Here is a 23,535-nt window from a genome sequence, read left to right on the forward strand (position 1 = left end):
GAGTGGGAGCCCGTGCAAGTCTGTTCGAGAGTAAGTCCCGATGTAGTCCCTGGGCTACTCCCAGGAAGGTGTGGAGGGCTGTAGTCTCAGCCTCCTCCTGTGCAGGTCTACTCACAAGTAAGCCCTGCTGTAGTCAGTGGGGCTTCCTCCCAGGAAGGTGTGGAGGGCTGCAGCCTCAGCCCCGTCCTATGCAGGTCTACTCACAAGTAGTCAGTGAGGCTTCCTCCCAGGAAAGTGTGGAGAGGACTGCAGCCTGAGCGACAACCAACTTGTCTGCTCAGAAGTCCCATTGTAGCCAATGGGGCTTACTGCCAGGATAGTGTGGAGAGGGTTGCAACCTGAGGGAGGGAGGGCAGGCAGACAGGGCAGAAGCTGGCCTGTGGCTGCCCCCCCTTCTTCTCTTCCCCACCTCTGGAGTCTGTGTCCTTTTTTCCTTCCAGCAGGGTGCCTCTGGAAGGTGGGGGGAGTTCTTTAGTATCCATGTAAGATAAGCAGATGTCATAACCGCCATATGTATTGGAATCCTGGAAGATCTGGTAAAGAGGTAGATGTGGTGTCAGCAGTGGCCCCTTTAAGGGTAAGGCCTGGGCATCCAGCAGAGTGTGCTGCACAGCTGCAGCCACTTGAAGGCAATAGGACCTTCAGGGATATAACGGGCACCTGAGGAAGGGGGTGTGGGTTGTAGAAGAAGTGCAGGTTGGAGATAGGAGACTGACTGACTGGGCTTATTGACTTGGATACTCTGACTGATTTGACTGACTTACTTTGGAATCTGATCTTGGACTGTGACTTGGCTTATTGACTTTGAACTCTGCCCTGGATACTCTGACTGACTTTGTGGCTAACTGCTGGAGACACTGGAGTTTGAAGTGTGGCTGCTGTGCCCAAGACCTGCTGAGGACCAAGGGGCTGCTGGCAGGAGAGAGGACCTCTGCAGGTTGAACAGGCAAGCTACCCTGGAGGTGGGGTCCAGCAGGACTACAGGGCAGAACCAGGGTCATTTGTTGGGGGGAAGAAGGGGAGCTAATTTGCTTAAAGTGGGCATAATTCTCCAGGCGGAGAATGGCCTTGGAATCAGGCAAAACACCATAGAGGACCAGGTGTCTGAAAACACAGGACAAAAATGTATGACAAAACTAACTAAAAGCTACAAGAGGGGGCTACATTATAAAAATGGGACCTATAAGAGCATAAAGGTAAAAAAAAACTATATATGCGGTATTATCTTCATTTTAGATGTCAAAAGGGTTTTGTGGCTTCTGAGGTTTTTTTTCCTCCAGAAAATGGGTCCAAATGGCTCTTTGAGTGTTTAAGGTTGCCGACCCCTGGATTAGCTCAGCTGAATCAGGACATCATACTACTATCAACATTTGTGTGGCAAAATAATGTGAACCTTTCAGTCATGGAGAGAGAACTGGGAAGAGCAACATAATAATTATGTTTATATCTATGATCACTCCAGTTTCATATGAATTATCTGTTTGAATACCTGCTGCATTAGTTTGGAGAAGCTGGGGTGTAGAGCAAAACCTCTTATATGAACTTGCCCATAGAATCCTCAGCAAGAACTATATCATATTATGTGGCAGTCTGAGGACTATTTTCAGTTATTGTATCAGTCATTGAAATGCCAGTGTCTTATACCCATTCACTTCTAATTTTATCTTCATTAGAAGATACATATACATATATGTATATGAACATACATATAGATCAGAAGTGTTTTGTTCATATTTTTCAATTACATTCTAACTTACCATGCTGGTTGGTTGAGGGACTTTTATTTAATGTAACCAGGCAACATTTTGAAAACATATTCAGCATTACAAAGAAAAAAATGTGTCACTGCATAGCAGTTGAGCTTAGGAAGTTCCAAGTATTTCACATTGGAATTCAGGCAGAATTTTCATTATCTACAATGAATATTTTTCAGGATAATATGGTATATATTAAAATGTGCTATTGTAAACTGTGGTATCGCTGATTTGAACTGTATAAAACTTCATTTTAAAATTAGTGTGATTTTTCTTTCTTATTCCTGATCAGATTGACTAAAAGTTGCAATGTGACACTAGTATTCAGAAACATAAGGATACTCACATATGTTGCTGTGAGTGAATTAAAAAATTCTTACCTTCTTTGATTATATTTTGCTATTATATTTTGCTTTGATTATATTTTGAAGGTTATAAGAACCTTCAAAGCTTTCATAAACTCCCCACTTTGCTGATGTCATAAAAATTAACTACTATACCACATTAACATTCTGGGATTCATAACATGAAACTTAGCAACAGTTCCGGATAGTTTATCACTGCAAATGATATTTAAAGTTTGAAATGCTTGATTTGAATATTACTGTGTGTTTGCTGCTGTGTTTGACCTTCATTGTAATGTGCATGTGTTAATGCTATGAAAAGAAAGCCAAATTATGCATTACTTTAATGTTGCCCATTTTTTTCATTGAGGGGAGAATGATGCAACCAAAACCCAAGTCCTGGCTATTATGGCCCAATCCTATCCAGGGCCAGCCTGCGTGATTCAGGTACACAGACGCAGCCTTTGCTGCATCCCGTGGGTCAATCAGGGGCCAGGGAGGCTGGGAGAGGTAAGTAAAGAAAAATTTACTTAGCTCCTTTGCTGGTCTCCAGTGGGTCTACACAGATTTACAACAACTATTTTGTTGGCAAAAACCTGCGAGGCCCAGGATGAGGGCCTAGGATCCCAAGGACACCGCTGCTACTAGGATCTACTCCCAAACTCCCCTGGTCCAATCCCCACCCTGATCTGCTCCCAATCTGCCTCTGCTCCCACCTTATCTTCGTTGATGGCTGGTCTGTAGCCTGCCACTGGTGGTACAGGGCTTATTACCGTAACTGCTGTGCCATTGACTGCAGACTATTGGAGTGGCTGGTGGATCATGCAGATAGAATAGGGCTGATAATCAAGTGGTAAAGGATCATAACAAGATAGAAGCACATATGGTTATAAGCATCTGTCCCTTCACAGTGCCTCCTTGCTTCTGTGCGTTAATGAGTTTCTTACCTACTGTAGATACTCAAGTATAAGTTAGTCTCACAGATAAATCGAGTGCAGGGTTTGAGCCAAAATCATGGAATTTTCTTTGACTCTCAGATAAGTGGGGGTTAAACTTACTTTTGTCTGATTTTACCTGCAGCTCGATCCTGAAAAATAACCTACCAGCAATTACTACCTAAGAACTGTACACTCTCTAGTTTAATAAAAATATAGTAAAAGATCATAAGGTACATTTTTATTCATTAACTTTTTAAATTCTTGTCTTCACAACCTTTTTGTAAACACTATCAGAGTAAGTGCACTGTAAACACCAGCGGAACCATTAATCAAATCCTGGTGTGTTAGGCCAGAGGCTCTACATATAATATATAACATACAACATATAACACATAACTGGGAGTGTGCAAGTCAGTTCACAGTGGAGAGACAAACAAGAACTAAGCATGAGCAAGTACAGCTACAAATAGATGCAACCCTATTTATTTAGAAGTAGGCCCCATTGTTATTCTTAAGTAATGGCGCACTGAATTGTAGCCTTGAATTTTGTTTTAAATTGAAATAAGGATTACATCCTAGTGTTTTAAAAAACCAGACCTCTGCCAAACATTTGTAAAATGTTCTCACCTTATAGGCAAGTATCTGCGGTACTCTTTTAGCAGCTCAATCCTATTGAGATCTCCCCCAATGCCAATACAGTCATGCCACTGGAGCGCATGCTGCATCCTGCAGGGGGAAGTCCCAGATATCTCCTCCAGGTAAAGGAACATTTGGTCTCTTGCTCCAAGATAAGCCTCTGCTGCCCTGTTGGGTCTATTTGGATCGAAGCCAGGAAGGGGACCAGGAACCAGGCAGTGGGGGAGAGGTAAGTAAAAACTTCTTTTCCTTACCTACTCCTCCACTGCTTGTCCCCAATGGGCCTACTTGATTCTGTGACAGCTCTTTGGTTGGCACAAATCTGAGTGGGTCCAAGGGGGCATGTTGAGCCTGGGTCAGGGGCATAGGATATTGGTGCAACTGCTGCCACCAATATCTGCCCCCTCAATGCACCCCAGCCAGTCCCGATCCCCCACTTGAACCTCTCCTGGAATGCTCCCTTTGCTGACTTATCTGCTGTGGCAGGGGCCCTAGAGTTAATTTGCTAGAGATCTAGAGGGTCCTAGAAGTCAATTGTTCTGTTAGCCCTGGCTTGTACGCAAGTTGCTGGACCTTATGCTGATGGAACACAAGTTTTGTAAATGCAGGGCCCAGATAGGAGTGAGAATATTAATTAGACTGGGGAAGAAGCTGGTCTGGTTTATGCTTCCTACTCTCCTTGGCTGTCAGTTTGGCATTGTGAGAGTCAGTAGCTGTAGTAGCTGACAGGAGGTGCATACAACATACAGGAATATTGTGTTCACACTCTGGGTGCTAGATGAGATCTCCCCTGCCCACAGCACCTGTTTTGGACTTAACATGTAAGAATACAATTTGATTATTTGGCATGTAATAAACCAGGTTGGCTAGTTAACTGTCTTTGTGCCAGATATGACCCATAAGGTGATTTTGTTTGCCCTGTGAACCTACAGTTCTGTGCTGCCCCAGCCTGCAGATCCCTGAAGAAGTCTGTTCTACAGTGGGAAAACATATGCAAGTGCTTTGGGTGCAAATTTTGAAATATATATTAATAGCTGGTAGTGTAGCAGCTAGGAGCCTGAGCTGCCAATCAGAACTTCCCAGTTTGAATTGCACCTCTGCCATAGACTCACTAAACAGCCCATCCTGACTAACCTTTGTGGTGGCATAAAGGCACGTTTGACAACATACATGCCTTTATGACATCACAAACAGTATGATGCCGCCATTTCATGGACACTGCAACAAATTGAGGCAGTGGCACCAGCACACTGCCAGATGGAACCCTGCACTGAGGCAGGTAAGCCATCGCAGGAGGCAGATGAAGGGTGGGGGAGGAATGGGGAAAGTTTGGGGCAGGGAGGGGAAAGGGCAGGAGGAAAGACAGAGGAAGCAGGTAATTTCTGTCAGCAGTGACTGGAGCTGGATGCTAATACTCTTCCCTTTCCCCTCTCTCTTACTCTTCTTGGCCCTGCACTAGCAAAATGGCTGGCACAGATCCAAGGAGACTCATTGGGGCAGCAGGCAGGGGCAATTGCCCCAGGAAATGAAAGTTCTTTTAGCATGAGGAGATCTCTGTAACTGCCCCCCATAACTGCCTCCATAACATAGGATGCAGTACACATTCTGTTGGCATGGCTGCATCAGTGGCAGGATTTAGTTAGGATTGGATTATAGGTAGTCTTAGGCAAGCCACTCTCTTTCAATTCCCCAGCTGCAGTGTAACTATGATATTACCTTACAGGGATATTGTAAGGACAACACCAAGAAAATAAATATGAAGCACTTTGCACGCTCAGAAAGCACTATATGAGTGTTAAGTATTATTAGCTCTTTAAACTGTGTTCCTTTCTTTTCCATAGACTTATTCTTGTAGAGAGATGCAACTGTAATGCTCCCTGATACTATTAGAATTTTAATGACCTCACCTTGAACAGCTGAGTGATGAAGCCACAAAGCTTAAGAAGGTGGCTATTTACATAAATATTTCTTTGAAAATTTGAGAATTTTACAAGCACATTTCCATGAATTTCTGTGACTGTATTTTTATTTAATGGATATATTCTTGTAATGATTTTTACACTGAAATATCTACTTTTAAATTTTTGCATCCATAATAATGGGTTATTATGCAGGTATATAGTTTTTTAAAATACATACACTACACTTGAACTTAGCCAAAAGGCCGAGAACCATGGTGCCGGAAGCTTGGACCAATGCGATGGTGCTCCCTATTTATAAAAGTGGAGATCACCAAGATCCATTCTATTATCAGGCCATCCGTTTGCTCTCAGTCCTGGGGAAGATTTATGCAAGACATCTGCTGGCAAAATTATCAGCTTGGATGTCTGCCCAAAGGTTACCAGGACCTGAACAGGTCAGTTTTCCCAAGGGATTCTCGACCCTTGATCACTGTGTAGTTTTGGCCCACCTTAGTATACCAAGAGCAATAAGCAAAAACTGTATATGGCATTTTTAGATCTAAAAGGAGCATTTGACTCTGTAGAACGTGCCCTGCTATGGGAGAAACTAGCTAGTCTTAAGCTAGATCCAAGGCTCCTATCCCTTATTTAAAAACTCTGCATGGGGACGATTTGTCAGGTTAAATGTACATCATCTGGGAAGTTGACACCCAGAATCTTGGTGGAAAAGGGTGTGAAGCAGGGGTGCATTCTGGCACCTTTCTTCTTTACTCTTTTTTTGAGTTATATGACCTCCTTCCTTCTTCAAGCTAATGGGCACAGTCCCAAGCTAGGTTCAGCCTATATTCCCATTTTATTATATGTGGACGATGCTGTGTTGATTTCTCAAGCACAAATTGGCCTTAAAAGACTATTAAAAAGAAGCTCTGCCTACCTTTCCAAAAATAAATTGGAGTTAAATACCCAGAAGACTAAGATATTAGTGTTCTCTAAATCCTGGAACCCGTTTACCTGGAATATAAATGGTGATAAAATTGAACAGGTCAAGAGTTTTAAATATCTAGGGGTACACTTCCAACATAATTTATCATGGTGTACTCATCGTAAATTGGCAGTTAACTTAGCCCATGCTACCTCCCAAGCTATCCTTTAGGTTTTTCCATAGAAAGGGTAATTGTTTCGTTCCTGTGGCAGTTAAGATCTTTAATGCCAATTGCGCAATTACTGTATGGCATTACAATTTGGATTAGGGCAGCAAACCATGAGCTGGAGCGAGTCCAAATTTCTTAGGGCAATTCTGGTGTTACCTAGGTATGCCCCTATGCCGCCACATGCTTGGAAACAGGACAAAAGCACGTTAACCAGAGCCTGGCTTTTGTCCATCCAATATTGGTTGCACATTCATTACAATTCGCCTCCAGGCAGTCTGCTATATTTGATGCTCGGCAAACTCGAGCTTTCTTCATGGTCAAACTATATAAGGAAGAAAATTGAGACAATAGGGATCTCACTAGACCAGTGGTTCTCATACATTTAGCACCAGCACCAGGACAGAATGAGAATCTGTCAGGACCCACCAGAAGTGATGTCATGACTGGAAGTGACATCATCAAGCAGAAAACTCTTTTTTTTGCTATCCTACCCACACTTACCAGGAGTAAGTTCCATTTACTATTATTGTTAGAAGAATATACATAGTAGCTTGTTAAAGGTACAGGTGTTGTCAGGCCTTTGGCATCCCAGGCTGTGAATTGTTGTAAACCAGGATGTGTCAGGAGGGGCCTTGATGTCCAGGCCTGGTATGAAATGTAAACAAAGGAACAGCAGCACTGTATATGTTTGTAATCAGCAATCAACTGCACCTGTGTTAGGTGGGAGCCATGTGATCTGGGAGGATGCGTGCAGAGTCACGTAGGCTATGGTGGAGTGGTGCACCACTGGACAGCCAATCAGAAAGGGTCACAAGACAGTCTTGTGACGATGAGGTCACCCTATTCTGATTGGCTGGCCCTGGTATATATGGAGGCAAGAACAGACACCAAATGTGGGTTGCTATGGTGGAGTTTCTGCATGTCATGCTGCTGGTTTGTGTACTGACTTGGACTGCTTATCATGACTGTGCCTTGCTGTATCCCTGACTTTTGAACCGTTTAACTGACTACTCTTCTGCCTGCTCCTTTACCAATATATGCTTCTGCAACAAACAAGCCTGTGTCTGCTTCTTTGGCTCTGTTAGAGATCGCCTGCTTCTTGTGCTATCTCCCTACGCTCCTGTGCCACTTTGCTATCGGGAAGGCAAGGGTTATCCTCCCCTGCTGCCCTGACAGGTCTGCAACATTTCCCCAAATGCAGTCACATCCCATGAACATAAGAGGAGGCTGGATCAGGCCAAAGGCCCATCTAGTCCAGCTTCCTGTATCTCACAGTGGCCCACCAAATGCTCCAGGGAGCACACAAGACAACAGGCACAACCTGCGTCCTGGTGCCCTCCCCTGCATCTGGCAATCAGAGGCAACTTGCCTCTAAAACCAAGAGCTTGCACATACCTACTATGACTTGTAACCCATAATGAACTTCTCCAGAAATTTGTCTAATCCCCTCTTAAATCCGATGCAAATTCCTCTGCAAATCCCACCATGGTAGCATCAAGTCCAATGTATTAAAAATAAAATATTAAAACGAATGGGGACCCACCTGAAATTGGCTTGCAACCCACCTAGTGGGTACCAACCCACAGTTTAAGAAACATTGCACTAGACCATCTGAACATGTGTTCATATTCTGAGGCCTATTGGAGCATCACAGTCAGACTGTTGGATATCGAAATTCAAAATCTTAATGAACAGGCAACAAAGGTATGCTCGCCCTTATATTATTCCATCCCATACCAGTAAGGGAAAATGGCAATCTATCTCTCCTCACTGACAGACCCCACAGAACGTCGTGCCATAACCCTGTCAAGGTTCAACGTTATTCCCTCAAGGGTGACAGTTGGGAGGTATAAGACTCCCTATCAAGAACGTCTCTGCCCTTGTAACGTGGGGTCGGTTGAATCTCTTCCACATTTATTTTTCTACTGTCCTCTGCATAATAGCGCCCGCTCCACCTATCTAATGCCCATCCTGGTTAATAAGGTGGGTCTTCCAGATACGGAAAAAATTAAGCTATTATTAAATGATTACTCACCCTCAGTGTTGAAAAAAGTTTCAAAATTCTTGATGGTGGTGATAAGCCATAACAGCTGAATGATGTATTCAGTCCTATCACCGAGCGAGTGGCAGTCTATCTGTAGCTGATGGTGGCAAATAGACCCAAGAGAGGCTATCCAGTATATTTTATATGTTAGGCCACTATGTTTTATATAGGACAAATATACCTGATTTATTCAGTTGTTATGTATCATATATCACTCAAATTTGTACTCACTACTGTTGTACATATATCAAGTTTGTACTCACTACTGTTCTCTTTGTTGTGTTGTGTTTGTTACGTATGCCAATAAAGGTCTTATCTATCTATCTAAAAAAAATACATAAAATGTATGACTGGTACAAATGTATGAATGTAGACTCTTATTTCAACTTAGTACTATGTGTATTTGGAAACAACTCTTGGGTGTTTCGGTGATATTTTCTTCCAATTATGCATGTCTGATTTTCACAGTTTGTAAACTTGCTGTTTAAATTATGACTGTAGAATCTGTTATAAAGAAGGGATTGTTTATAGTTACAGTATATGAACAGATTACATTTACTTTTTGATTAGTGAAAGATCTTCCATCCCTTGGCCATGATGTTAGACAAAAACAGCGCAATTCTGTAGATGTTCTTCCAGCAGAAATGAAAGTTTCAGTCCCTCCAGAACCTCCTTCTCAAACAAAAACACTGAAAGAATTCCGGTAAGCAGCATTATTGGTTTGCATTACATGCACTTCTAACGCTGAAATTTGGATGTGTTCTTAATGTAACTTACGGCCCAATATAATTGATAGCCCAATCCTAAGCTGGCTACTGCCAGTGGAACAGGTGCATGCACAGTCACAAGCATGCCATGAGGCATGTTGCAGCAGTGCAAAGGATCATTCCAGCAGTAAGTCCAGTGCTGACCTGCCACCACCAATCAGAGGCCTGCACCTGCCGGAACAGGTAGGCACTCCACTGGCTGGCGGTGAGAGGGCAGAATGGGAGTGGGGAGGTGTTATGGGGTAGAGGTGGAATGGGGCAGAGGAAGGTGTTATAAGGCAGGGAGGGCTGGATCTGGCCTGGAAGGGGGCAGGAATGGTGGCTGTGGCTACCACCATATCCTATCCTCCCTTCCTGGGCTTGGAAGCCTGACATGGGGTGGCTGGGATGTACACCAGCAGTATCACTGGCATCTGAATAGCCCCTTTGTGGCTACTGGGGCTTTATCCCTGCAGCCACAATTCCCATGTCACAATTCCCACGCTGGATGTGATGGAGGCTGATCCAGTTCTGCTGCGTCACAGCTTGGGACTTTTGTTAGGATTGGGCTGCCCCTTAATTGGCTGTAATTACTGCTGGAGTAGACTTTGATTTTAAAAGCTCAATTGCAGAAGTTGCTATGGATGCTTCTTACTTCAGGACCAAAATTTTGCATGAAACCACCAAAGGGTTTTGTGGGTTTTTTTTGCTGTTGCCGCCTCCTCCTCCTCCATCAGACTGTGCATAAATTCTGAGTATCTGTGTCACAAATTCATATGCATGTAGTCATGTAAGGGGGGGGAAATAGGAAATATTTCATACAAAAACCTAAAACCTAAGTAACCTGCTTAACTTTCCTTTGAGGGAGTTACTTATCCAGTGCTTGTGCCATAGTAGCTCATGCAGTCATTTGCTAGTCTTACAAATTCTACAACAAAATGATGCTGTCATGTGGCAAGGTGAATCTGGAACCCTTACTCAAGAGCTTCATAAGATAGAGGAAGAGGAATAGAAGCTGCTACCATAAACAGATGTGTGTCTGCTAAGTTGGTAAGAATGTCTTGGAAAAGGACTGTTAACATCAGTGCCCATGCTAGGCCAGATGTCAGACACATGCTGTCATCTGAGTTATGGTCTCTATGGAAGTGATTTAAGTACTGGGGTAGGAGTGGGGCCCCAGAAAGAAACTGAAGCACTTTTGTGAATTTATGGATTTGAATAATTTATCTAAAGCTGTGTTTCTCAACCATTTTTTGTTGTGTGATAATACATTTTCAGGGATTGGGGTGGCTGCTGAGGGAAGGAAAGTTCAGCAAAATCACCCCTCCTCCATTAAGCAAAAATTTTATCTTTCTCAAGCAAAAGGAGAACTTAGGATACCACCAGTTATAATGGGACACTAAATTAACATAGCAGTTTTTGATTTTGAGTGCTGTTTTATTGAATGATTTTACATAAATTTAATTCTACCTACTTTTAACACCTATGGAAAAGAAATTGAATATGAATGTGTATAAAGTATTCTAATGCTTGCATTTTTGTGTTTTCTGTTTAGAGAGGACATAGAAAAGGCTAAGTTATCAGGAGACTGGAAAACAGTATATGAATTTTATTCAGCAACATTTGATTCTTTTCTAGAAGTCAATGCTACCTTTAAGGTAAAAAGCAAACACCCACTAATTCATTTGCAGCACAATCCTATGCATGTCTACTCAGAAGTAAGTTCCATTGTGTTCAACGGGGCTTACTCCCAGGAACGTGTGCATAGGATTGCAGCCTTAGTGCCCAATCCTAAACTCTTACCGCCAGTCCTCTGCTAGTGCTGAGTGTTGTAAATGTGCTGTAAGCCCTTAGCACCAGCCCAGTACTGGAGCTAGCCCAGTGTACAGAACATCGGTACTGTGCAAATGTTCAGCAGTTGCACAGACTGCCAGGCGATGGAGAGGTAGGTGGCAGTGTCAGGGGAGGGCGGGGAGGAGGCATGCTGGGGGGAGGGAGCGGGGTGAGAGGGTGGCAGGACTGGTGGAGCTCAGCTTCATCGGATCCTGAGCTCCATATCAGGCTGTGCTGCCCGACACAAGAGGCTCTTGATTTTGCAGCAGGCCAAGGGCTGCCGCAGATTCAAGCAGCTGCATTGCAGGGCTACTTCCCTTACCCAGGGGAAGGGAACAAAGGTCCCCTTTCATCAAGGAGCCACTGGTAGCTGCCCTGTTGCACATGGGATGCCGTGGCAGCCGTTTTGGTGCCGTGGCGGTCCTGGCACAATGGGCAGCTCAGGATTGGGCTGCCCATGAGTAAATAGAAATGATGTAAATATGTGTTTATAAATTGGAACCAAGCAACTAAAAATAGAAACGATGAATTTAAGAAAAATTGTATAGTACTAACAGAATTAGTGTTTATAATAAAATCCAGAAATTAATTTTTCGTATTGGTGTGTGAAATGTGTCAGCTGATTTTTACAAGAACGTCTTATATGGCCTTGCTTTCTCAAGTTAGTAAATAAGGTAAAATCCTACAAGCACCTCAGTCCCAGGCAGTAGTGATTTATGCATGAAAGGAGCGCATGCATATATATATATAATATATTTAAACAGCACTTCGTCAGCACCGCTAGATAGCAGATTGATGCTGTCAACACTGACAGGACTAATCATCCATTAGGTGATAGGATGGATTAGTCTATCTCCTTCTTGTTGACAAATGATCAGTTATATGGGTAATTCTGCTGTCTGCTTCTGCACTTATTATGAATAAGTACTAAATCCATCTATGATCAAAGTATTACACTGGAATTTTAAGCATATCTACTCAGAAGTAAGTCCCATTGGGTTCAATGGAACATATTCCCTTAAGAATGTTCGTATGTAGCCTTTACTGTGATAGTAGGGACTGCCATCACCAGGTTATTGCTCAATTGCTGACCTGGCCCTATCTGGCCTACCTGGCCACAGGACTGCAAAATGTGCCGCCACCAACCCCAGAGAAGAGACTTACTGATCCGTTCTGGAGCTTCACATGACTTCCCCGGCCCTCTAAAGGCCTTCTATGGCTCCAGAGGGCCCTTAAACAGTACTTCTAGTTTTCTGACAGAAACCGGAAAAACTGTTTAACGGCCCTCTGGAGTCTTCAGAAGGCTTTCAGGGGACACTGTGCTGGGCCTCCTGAGCTCTCCGAAGGGCTCTGGAGGGTGGATGGCTGTAGCAGATGCATCAGTGCTGCCCCCATAGGCTCCACAGGCATTCCGCCCCAGGACTTTTGCCTCCCCAGACTGCCAGAGGTGTTTCTTCTGGCATCACAGGACATGTAAAACAAGTGTATGCCATGGACAAATCCTTTAAAAGTAGATAACCTTTGGCATGTAAGGTACAATATGAATGTTTTCAAATAAATAAATATGCCCATATCTTATACCCTTAGTTCTGGTTCCCTTTGACTTTTCTGGACTAGGATTTTTCAGAAAAGGTGAGACCAGCAATCAAGGCAATTTGTTCCAAAAACTATCTAGTAAAACTACTGCATATGTAAGTTACAGACCAGCTCTGTCTGTGAGATACACTAGCAGACCGCAGGCTGGAAAAATGTATAATTCTTGAATGTATTATTTCCAATTCCAGAAATTCGTTGATGCCCCTTTTAATTCTATTGAAGACTGTGGAGTTGATACTAAATTTGTGAATGGTGTTTATGATGCCTTATTAAATACAGTAAGTAAAATGATTCCATGATTTTTTTTCTGTTTTATACTTTGAACATACAAATCCATTTCTGTATAAACTGTAATTATAATGTTGCTAGATCTGTATTATCAGTATCATCTACCAGAAATATGTAATTCAAAATATCTGGTGTTTGGCAGGCAGCAAAGGGCCCAATCCTATCTAACTTTCTAGCGCTGATGCAACTGCAATGCAGCCCCAAGGTAAAGGAACAAATGTTGCTTTGAGGCCTCCGTAACTGCAGCTCCACTGCAGGATGCAGCACATGTCCTGTTGGCATGGCTGCATCAGCACTGGAAAACTGAATAGGATTGGTCCCAGAGTTTTATTTTTGCAGGCTACCCCAGGATATTGCTTTTAATATGACCACTGCTACTTTTTAATCTTTGCTGTAAATTTGTAGCTTATTATTTCTTTGCTGCTGTGGTGTATTATGTTTTGTTGCTTGTATGCTGCTTGATCTATGCTTATATAGAGGTGTGTTAGAAATGTTAGAGGTAATTCCATAATTTTAGACAATTATATCTTAAATGTTATGATTGAAATATATGTATGTTTTAATTCCTTGTAAAATGTAGATGAACATAAGAGCCCTTTTGGATCTGACAAAGAATCTAGCATACTTTTTTCAACAGTAGCCTGCCCGCTGTTGTTAAGGAAGCTCACAAACAAGACAAGGAGTCAAAATCCCCCCCCCCCGTTGTTTGCTCTGTAGCAATAAGGAGATTCCAGTTAGCAATTGTAGCAAATACCCTTTAATAAACCTATCGTCAATAATTTTACTGAATCTGTTTTTAAACTGTACTTGGAAATCCACGTACAAACTTCTGAATAGCAGCTATATTAAAAGTTGCAACATAATAAAACCTTTTAAAAAACTTTTCTTTTGCAGCAAAACTCAAGCTGATTAACAGCATAATAAACTTGAGCAGCCTTGAAAAGATAAAACATCGATTGAATTTTGTAACAATCTGCATGTCATTAAGACTTAAACACTTTAGGATTGTTGATTGAGAACTCTACTGATGCAAAAGAAATAGGGCGCAGATCAGAAACCTGGTGGAACAAAGAGAATCAAAAGGGATATGGTTATCCCTGGATACAGATGCTATAAAAGCAGAGGAAAGGATATTTGGCGGTGATGTTGCTCTATATGTCATAGTCTCTTAAAAAACAAGGAAATGGAATCACTGTGGGTGGAAATAGCAGACCTGAAAAGGGTTATAGTACAGGGAACACATTATTTTCCCACTGGCCAAAATGCTGAAAGTGATTTTGAGATTAATAAAGAAATCTAGGAGACAGCCAAAATAAGTAGTTCTGTATTGTCTCAGTGCTACTCAAAGTTGTGCTGCTGATCTATGGTGAATTTCCAGGAAAGAAACAATAGTCATTATATGACACAGATTCGGTACCCATCCCTGGCACATTTGGGGAAGAAATTACCATTCCACCATGTCAGATAGTTTGAGAAGCACTGCATTGCTTTTGTCTGTGGAGCTGACTACAAGGAAGTTGGGGATCGCCTAAGAAGGTGTGCGGGCGGGGCTAAGGCAGCAGTGCAATTCCCAGGATTATGCCAATACCAAGGGGTTTTTTCTTAAGATCTGTGAACAACGTCAGCCTTCAGGGCAGTGCAGGGCCTCAGAAAGTATTAAAAAAGCAATCAGAATCCACTTCTGGTCTTCTATCATGAACCCGGAAGTTGGTTCCGATCTTTTTTTTTTTACACTTTCTGAGGCTTGGGGAGCCCTGCAGAGGCATCCTCAGGGCTCCCCGCACCCCCTGGAGGCTGGCTGCCTTCCTCCCTCCCTACCCCTTAAAGAGGCATTGGCCAGTGCTTCCCAAGCTGATAGTCATGACTCACCAGTTTGGGAAGCACTGGACTAGAAGAAAGGTAATTTAGGCATTGTGGCAATGAATGACTAGGACCCCAATGGCCTTATGCTGCTGGAACTAGCATTCTGGCAGTGCAAGGCATGAAAGCTGAGCTGCTGTTGTGTGCTTCTGGGCCACTGCTGCAAACAAGCAGTGGTGCGGTATGTGCAACAGCAGCTCCCAAAACTTCTGTAGGTGTCAGTAAGTTGGCGGCGGAAGCGTGTTGTGGGTGGAGAGAGGGAAGGCAGGTAGAGTTTTGTGGTGGATGGTGGGGGGAGGGAGGAATGACGTGTCTTGGCAGAACTTGTGTGCGCTAGATCCTGTCCCCATAAGAAAATAAGAACATAAGAACAGCCCCACTGGATCAGGCCATAGGCCCATCTAGTCCAGCTTCCTGTATCTCACAGTGGCCCACCAAATGCCCCAGGGAGCACACCAGATAACAAGAGACCTCATCCTGGTGCCCTCCCTTGCATCTGGCATTCTGACATAACCCATTTCTAAAATCAGGAGGTTGCGCATACACATCATGGCTTGTACCCCATAATGGATTTTTCCTCCAGAAACTTGTCCAATCCCCTTTTAAAGGCGTCTAGGCTAGACGCCAGCACCACATCCTGTGGCAAGGAGTTCCACAGACCGACCACACGCTGAGTAAAGAAATATTTTCTTTTGTCTGTCCTAACCCACCCAACACTCAATTTTCGTGGATGTCCCCTGGTTCTGGTATTATGTGAGAGTGTAAAGAGCATCTCCCTATCCACTCTGTCCATCCCCTGCATAATTTTGTATGTCTCAATCATGTCCCCCCTCAGGCGTCTCTTTTCTAGGCTGAAGAGGCCCAAACGCCGTAGCCTTTCCTCATAAGGAAGGTACCCCAGCCCCGTAATCATCTTAGTTGCTCTCTTTTGCACCTTTTCCATTTCCACTATGTCTTTTTTGAGATGCGGCGACCAGAACTGGACACAATACTCCAGGTGTGGCCTTACCATAGATTTGTACAATGGCATTATAATACTAGCCGTTTTGTTCTCAATACCCTTCCTAATGATCCCAAACATAGAATTGGCCTTCTTCACTGCTGCCGCACATTGGGTTGATACTTTCATCGACCTGTCCACCACCATCCCAAGATCTCTCTCCTGATCTGTCACAGACAGCTCAGAACCTATCAGCCTATATCTAAAGTTTTGATTTTTTGCCCCAATGTGCATGACTTTACACTTACTGACATTGAAGCGCATCTGCCATTTTGCTGCCCATTCTGCCAGTCTGAAGAGATCCTTCTGGAGCTCCTCACAATCACTTCTGGTCTTCACCACTCGGAAAAGTTTGGTGTCTGCAAACTTAGCCACTTCACTGCTCAACCCCGTCTCCAGGTCATTTATGAAGAGGTTGAAAAGCACTGGTCCCAGGACAGATCCTTGGGGCACACCGCTTTTCACCTCTCTCCATTGTGAAAATTGCCCATTGAAACCCACTCTCTGCTTCCTGGCCTCCAACCAGTTCTCAATCCATGAGAGGACCTGTCCTCTAATTCCCTGACTGTTTTTTCAGTAGCCTTTGGTGAGGGACCGTGTCAAACGCATTCTGAAAGTCCAGATATATAATGTCCACGAGTTCTCCCACATCCACATGCCTGTTGACCTTTTCAAAGAATTCTATAAGGTTTGTGAGGCAAGACTTACCCTTACAGAAGCCATGCTGATTCTCCCTCTGCAAGGCCTGTTCATCTATGTGTTTTGAGATCCTATCTTTGATGAGGCATTCCACCATCTTACCCGGTATGGATGTTAGGCTGACCGGCCTATAGTTTCCCAGGTCCCCCCTCTTTCCCTTTTTAAAAATAGGCGTGACATTTGCTATCCTCCAATCTTCTGGCACCGTGGCCGTTTTGAGGGACAAGTTGCATACCTTAGTCAAGAGATCTGCAACTTCATTCTTCAATTCCTTAATAACTCTTGGGTGGATGCCATCAGAGCCCAGTGACTTATTGATCTTCAATTTATCAATGAGGTCTGAAACATCTTCTCTTTTAACCTCTATCTGACTTAACTCCTATCTGACTTAACTGACTTAACTCTATCTGACTATCTTAACTCTATCTGACTTAACTCCTATCTGACAACTCCTATCTGACTTAACTCCTATCTTAACCTCTATCTGACTTAACCCAGTCCTTCACAATGGAATGGCTGCCACAATGGCAGGGCCCTCGTTGTACTGCTGTAGCAGCACACTGGTATTTGGCAAGGATAGTTTTGGGCCAGTAGTCTCCCTAGCAGGGACTTACATGCTGGGGTTTGTGTGCTGTGATTAGCTGCCAAATGTTTGTATATGCTTTGTAGTAGGAAAGTGGGGCAGGAGGGTAGCAATAGATGAGATTCTCTGGAAGGAGAAGGGGGGCATTCTTGACTAGTGAGAATGCCCCTCCTACACCTAGAGGCAGGGTTGGACGGCGGTTGGAAGTCCATTGGAGGGCATCCCAACTCCCACCTTGCTCTGTCTCCATAAGAGAAAAGGTCAGTTTTTTGGGAAGTCCTTCCATTTTTCTTTACCCTTTTCTAGTAATCTTCTAGCTTTTTCATGTCTCCCCCCCCCCATATTTCCTCATCTGTCTTCATCTCCCATCTCTTCTCTTCCCCCTTAGTCAGGGTATAGGCCCTTAGGGTGGGAGAAGGTGCTCAGCCCCTTCACCAGCACAGCTTCTGTGGGAAGTCCTTCCATTTTTCTTTACCCCTTTCTAGTAATCTTCTAGCCCTTTCTCTAGTCTCCCCCCCCCCCCATTTTCCTAGTTTGTTTTTCTCTCCCATCTCTTCTTTTCCCCTCTAGTCCGGGTATGGGCCCTTCAGGGTGGGAAGAGGTACTCAATCGCTTCACCAACAAAGTGTCACTGTAACTGAAAAGGCCCTGCTGCCCCCTTCCTCTTCCCAGTACAGGAATTATCAGTTAAGAAATTCCAGTTTTTTCTGCTGTTTTTCCTTTCCTCATTGTTTCTTGTGGGGTTATTCCTACCTACGCCAGCTCTGCTATTGTTGTTGCATTTTTCTAGTGTCAGGGGTGTATCCATTGTCTGAAGCAGGTTAGGATATGCCATGTATCAGCCCCAACTGGTCTTGCCCACATCTCTCTGTCATTCTGATAGAAAAATCACTCCCAACTCAATCACTCAGTATCAGTGCCAAAGGGGAGTTGAGGACCTTGTCTAGCGGCAACCCAACAACACCCAGAAAGCAAGTATATTTAAACAAGTGGTCGTTTTAAATGACGTTGCATATTTTAGGCAAGAGATGGGCTACTTCATTCTTCAGTTCCTTAATAGTTCTTGTGTGGATGCCATCTGGGCCTGGTGACTTACTGATTTTTAATTTGTCAATTAGCTCTGAAATGTCTTTTCTTTTAACCTCTGACTTAATTCCTTAGTCCAAAGGCGCTGTTTGGCAGCAGTATCTGCCCCACATCTGCCGTGAAGACAGATGCAAAAAACTCAATTAATTTCTTTGCCATCTCTAACTCTCCTTTTATCTCCCCTTTTTCTCCTTTACCATCCAGCGGGCCAACCACTTCTCTGGCAGGTTTCCTGCTTCTAACATATTTGAAGAAGCTTTTATTATTCCCCTTAATATTACTGGCCATACATTCCTCAAAGTTTTTCTTGGCCTCCTGTATCACCTTCTTACATTTCTTTTGCCACAGTTTATGTTCCTTTTTATTCTCCTCGTTAGTGCAAGATTTGCATTTATGGAAGGAAGCTTCCTTGCCCTGTACAGCCTCTCTAACTTGGTTCGTTAGTCATGCAGGCAACCTCCTTGACTTAGTTGAACCCTTCCTCCTTTGTGGTACACACTTCCGCTGGGCCTTTATTACCGTTGTGTTAAACAGGTTCCATGCACTCTGGAGACATTGGACCCTCTTTATCTTTCCTTTCAACTTATTTCTAACTAGTCTCCTCATATGAGGGAAGTCCACCCTTCGAAAGTCAAGGGTTTTTGTGTCAGATTTGTTTGGCACTCTTCCCCCGACATGCGTGGCAAAAGCAATCACAGCATGGTCATTGTTCCCCAGTGGCTCAGTAACATTTACATCTCTAACCGAGTCCTGAGTACCACACAATATTAAATCCAGAGTCACCTGTCCTCTGAAGGGCTCCATGACAAGTTGCTCTAAAGCACAGTCATTTAGCATGTGAAGAAGTTTGGTCTCTCTTTTATGACTAGAGTATGAATTTACCCATTCAATATGAGGATAATTGAAGTCCCCCATGATTACAACCGTGTCTCTTCTCAACACCTCCCTGATCTGTTTCCTCATTTCAAGGTCCCCTTCATGTTTTTGGTCTGGACGATGATAGCTCAGCCCCAGTATTACATTGCTCCTTGAGCCTAGTTTAATTTAATTTATTTTAACATCTGTAACAGATCCCCCACTCAATGTTCCTGACACCTGAATCACTCACTACAAGAAGCCCCCGACCCCCCTCCCACCAAGGAGTATCCTTAGTGTGAAAGGATATGGGGCCATCCCCTGAAGAAGGGGTCTTCCTAGGGCTGGGGTCTGCAACCTGTGTTTTTAGAGCCGCATGCGGCTCTTTCAGCGGTCTGCTGCGGCTCCCAAGTGGGGGCTGGAAGCGGGGCACCTTCCCCGTGGCCGCCGCCCAGCCAGCCCAGCCCCGAGGGAGCCTCTCTCTGGCGCAATGTGCTGCGTGCACTGGTGGCTAGTGAGTGCGGGGTCGGGGCGCCTTCCTGCCCACAGCAGCTCCTTCGGCAGGCAGCGCAGCGGCACTCTCCTGCACCTGCTCTCTGCGCCCCACTGCGAGCAGGCACCCGCAGGCGCACCACTGCGAGCAGGCGCGGGGGGAGCAGCCGGGCACCTCTTCCCTGCGCCCTTCCTTCCTTCTCCCTGCAGCAGCAGGGGGCTGAACCACGGGACAGAGCTGCTGGTGGCAGGCACGGGGGGCGCTTTGCAGGGACCCCTGTGGCTGGGCAGGGAGAGCTGGTGGCGCATGGGCTCAGCGGGGAAGGGCGGGTGAAAGTGGCAAAGGGGGTGATAGAGCGCCTCTCTGTCACCCCCTTTGCTAAACTAATTACGATGTAAAAATACAAAGGCATTTCTGAGGCAGATAAGCTGCGCTCCGAAGCCTCCTCCGATCCCTCCCCGCAACTTGGAGTGCTCAGCCCGAGGTGCGCGTGCGCCTCCCCTGCGCCCAGGCTGGGCTCTTCTCACCCTGGCGCTGCCCCCCCCCCCCGGCACAGAGCAGACAGGGGGATCCTTCGGCTCCATCCCTCTGAGTCTGGCAGGCTTCATTACGCCCTTTGCCTTAATGTTGCCCCCCCCACTGCAGAAAAGATGGGGTGACCGACCCTGGAGCTCCCTGGAGTGTGCCTGCAGGGAGTGCACACTTTCCTGGGAGTAAACCCCATTGAACTGAATGGGACTTACTTCTGAGTGCTTAGGATTGGGAGCCGACTCCAGAATCAGCCCCTCTGGCCTTCGTGCGATTTCTCTCCTGGTCATTGCTCCTGAGCATGGAAGTCAGTCCCTCTGAAACCAACAGGGCAGACTTCCCTAAAGAAGTCTGAGGGTGGAGGATACGATCCTAATACTACACACACTGACTAAGGAGGAAGCCCCATGGAAATCAGAGAGGCGCTTACTTCTGAGTAAGCCTGCATAAGTCTTCCCATTGCTTCGATTCAGCGCAAAGCAGCATCTGTAGGGTTTTTTTCCCCTCCCCTGACTCCACTTTGGAGTCAAATGAAATCCCATTGATTTTAACACACTATAGTTTTTTTATACATAGCATAAAGACAAAAAAAACTATATATGCAGTGCTATCGTCATTTTAGATGTCAAGAGGCTTTTGTGGCTCCCGAGGTTTTCTTTTCTCCGGAAAATGGGTCCAAATGGCTCTTTGAATGTTTAAGGTTGCTGACCCCTGGCCTAGGGAATCGTTTTTCTCCTCTCCAGAATGACGTCCTCCAACCCTTTCTTACCTGGCAGCTGGGGAGTCCCTCTCTGCTTGCTTCTGCTTCTCCAGGCTGACAATTAAGGCTTCAAGGGAGCAGACCTGTTCCCTGAGACCCTGGAGCTCCTTGCACCAACGACCCACCAATGACTTATGCCCCAGAGGCATACAGTTGTACATGTGACTCTTAGTGGAAAACACTGAATAGTCCCCACCCTGCTGCTGGCTGTCTGACTGCATAGTTTTGCATCTTTGTTTAGGGATCCTTAGAAAGTTTACCAGATGCTTACCACTTCCAAATGTTCTGCCCTGGAGTTCACATGCTCTGATCCACAGGTGAAGAGCCATGGGTAAAGAGCCCTTTAGCTCTTGCCCTTAACCGCGCACCAAAGGCTCTTGTCTTTGGCAGACCTTTGTGAGGGATATTCACCTAGCACACAGGAGGAGAACAATCAGTCTCCCAGGCAACAGGCTCCACCCCCAGCGGTCTTGCTTGCTTTCCTGCAGCTGATCTGCAATGGAGTTCCTTCTTCCTCCCTGGCAGACCTTTGTGTCTATAATTGTTCCCAGGTGGAGGGTGAACTGAGAAGGTAACAACAAGCTCATGTCTCGGTTCACCAACTGTGGCGAGTCAAACAACTTATGGTCTGATTTACATGCTGTTACCCCTGCACAAACGACTGGCTCTCAGGAGAATGGCAACTGGGGGTTGCCCTGGAGGCAGGGACCCCCAGGTACGTCACTGGAAAAAGCTCAGGGGAAAACAAAAGGGTGCTCTACTGATCAGAGAATGAAGCGGCCTCCTCTAAAAACTCTCTTTCCTCATAAGGGGAATCTAGGAGGGTTTCCTCATAGTCGGAGTCAGGCTTGGGGGTGTCCGGTTGGGGGAATCTGCTGACTTCTGGGTACCCCAGATTTCTTTTGCTTCCTGGCAGAGGTTGGGGAGATCTTCACCTCAAACTTGGAGGGTCCTGGGGTGGAAGCAGGAGGAGTCTTCGCGGAAAGGGGCGCCTGCTGTGGACCAGATGATCTGGAGGATCCCAGAGCAGGCATAGAGCCCTGTAAAGTGGTTATGGCGGAGACCATGCTAGCAAAGACAGAGGCCTGCAACATGCTCTGAATTGTGGCATTAAGCTCCTCCCAGCTGATGGAAGGAGGCCCAGCCAGCAGGTCCAAATGAGGGGACACTGCGGAAACCTCCCTGGAGGAGCTAGCCATGAATAACTACCTCGATGACACATTAGGAGGGGAGGCAGAAGCCAAGATCACAGGGGTCTCCCCAGGGTTCTCCCCAGAAGGACTCCTCTGCAGGGTCTCCTGTGGGTCTCCTCTTACGGATCTCCTCCACAGGGGTCTCCCCAGAAGGACTGACCACAATGAGAAAAAATCCCAGGTCTCCCACTGCAAGGAGACCCACCACATTTTTGTTAGCAGGAAGATTCCATTTGGGTGTTCCACCCCCTTTAACTGCCATCTATAGACAAACTGCCACTCTATACTCCCCTTGAAGGTGGAAGCGGGGTGGGGGAACATATAAAAAAGTGCAGGAGAGACAAGGAAACAACTCACCCAGAACCTCAGCTTCAGAGAGAGAGGATCCAAAGCTGCCTTCATTCTAGTATAGGTGGCTTGGTGTGGCCCTCCGCAGCCCTCCTGGGCACTCTACCAGGAGATCCTCAGCCTGGCTGTTCAGCAGGGCCTGAGGAACACTCCCCAGTGCAGGCACCAAGTCTGCAGATTGGATCCTGGGCTTCCCGCCAGTTGTAACTGCTGCAAACTGTGCCATGTGCCTGAGGATGATGGGAAGCTGGAGAGCTCCATTGGTGGGGGGGTCTGCAGCTCTCCTCCAGCCAGGGCCCCCTCTGGCTTGATCCCTGACGATTTCTGAGGGACAGTGGGGGCCCTAAAGCTGTCAGGCCAATAAATGTGACCCTTCTGCCCTCTCAGGCGACTGTTAGGGGAGCAGTAAAGAATGGAGGCCCTAAAGCTGTCCGGCCAATAGACGCGAGGCAAGGTCAGTCTGGGAAAGCAGGGGAAGCCCCTCCCCTCAGGAAGATTCTATGCCTGACCTGTCTTCCTGAGAGGGAGGAGCTACCCATCTGGAATGGCTGACCGCACCATAGAGAGCCCACCGTAAAAGGTAGCATAGCTTTACAAACAAAAATTCTTCCAACAATCTCTCCTACATTATACTCCAATCTCCTTCCTGTTTTGGCCTCTCTGCTGGCAGAGTTGAGCCAGTGCACAAGCAACAATGGCACAGTTCTGTCATTGGTGTAGCAAGGTAAGGGCATGTTTGTTACCTTACCTTGGGGCTGCATTGCAGCTAAGTCAGTGCTCGAAAGTTGGTTAGGATTGCATCCACATACAGTGTATGTTTATGCAGATACACTGGCATATCTTGAGTGTGCTGTCGTTTTAATATCAATTTTTCAGAAGGAACAAAGTTATCTTGTTTG

At 45.4% G+C, this 23,535-nt stretch overlaps 1 protein-coding gene across 3 annotated transcripts in view; it reads left to right on the plus strand.

Moving 5' to 3' along the window:
• The first annotated feature begins 5,466 nt into the window (after positions 1–5,466).
• Positions 5,467–23,535, plus strand: part of HECTD2 (HECT domain E3 ubiquitin protein ligase 2) — a 71,892-nt gene continuing 53,823 nt past the window's right edge. For all 3 annotated transcript variants that reach the window (XR_010794076.1, XM_066619623.1, XM_066619622.1), the window contains exons 1-4: positions 5,467–5,618; positions 9,339–9,471; positions 11,070–11,172; positions 13,132–13,221. Coding sequence is in view for 2 of the 3 variants with exons in the window: in XM_066619623.1 (XP_066475720.1) it covers positions 9,413–9,471; positions 11,070–11,172; positions 13,132–13,221 (252 nt within the window). In the remaining variant the exon portion in view is untranslated. The remainder of the gene's footprint in view (positions 5,619–9,338; positions 9,472–11,069; positions 11,173–13,131; positions 13,222–23,535) is intronic.

Source organism: Tiliqua scincoides, chromosome 3, assembly GCF_035046505.1.
Source record: "Tiliqua scincoides isolate rTilSci1 chromosome 3, rTilSci1.hap2, whole genome shotgun sequence".
In the NCBI taxonomy this organism is placed as follows: domain Eukaryota; kingdom Metazoa; phylum Chordata; class Lepidosauria; order Squamata; family Scincidae; genus Tiliqua; species Tiliqua scincoides.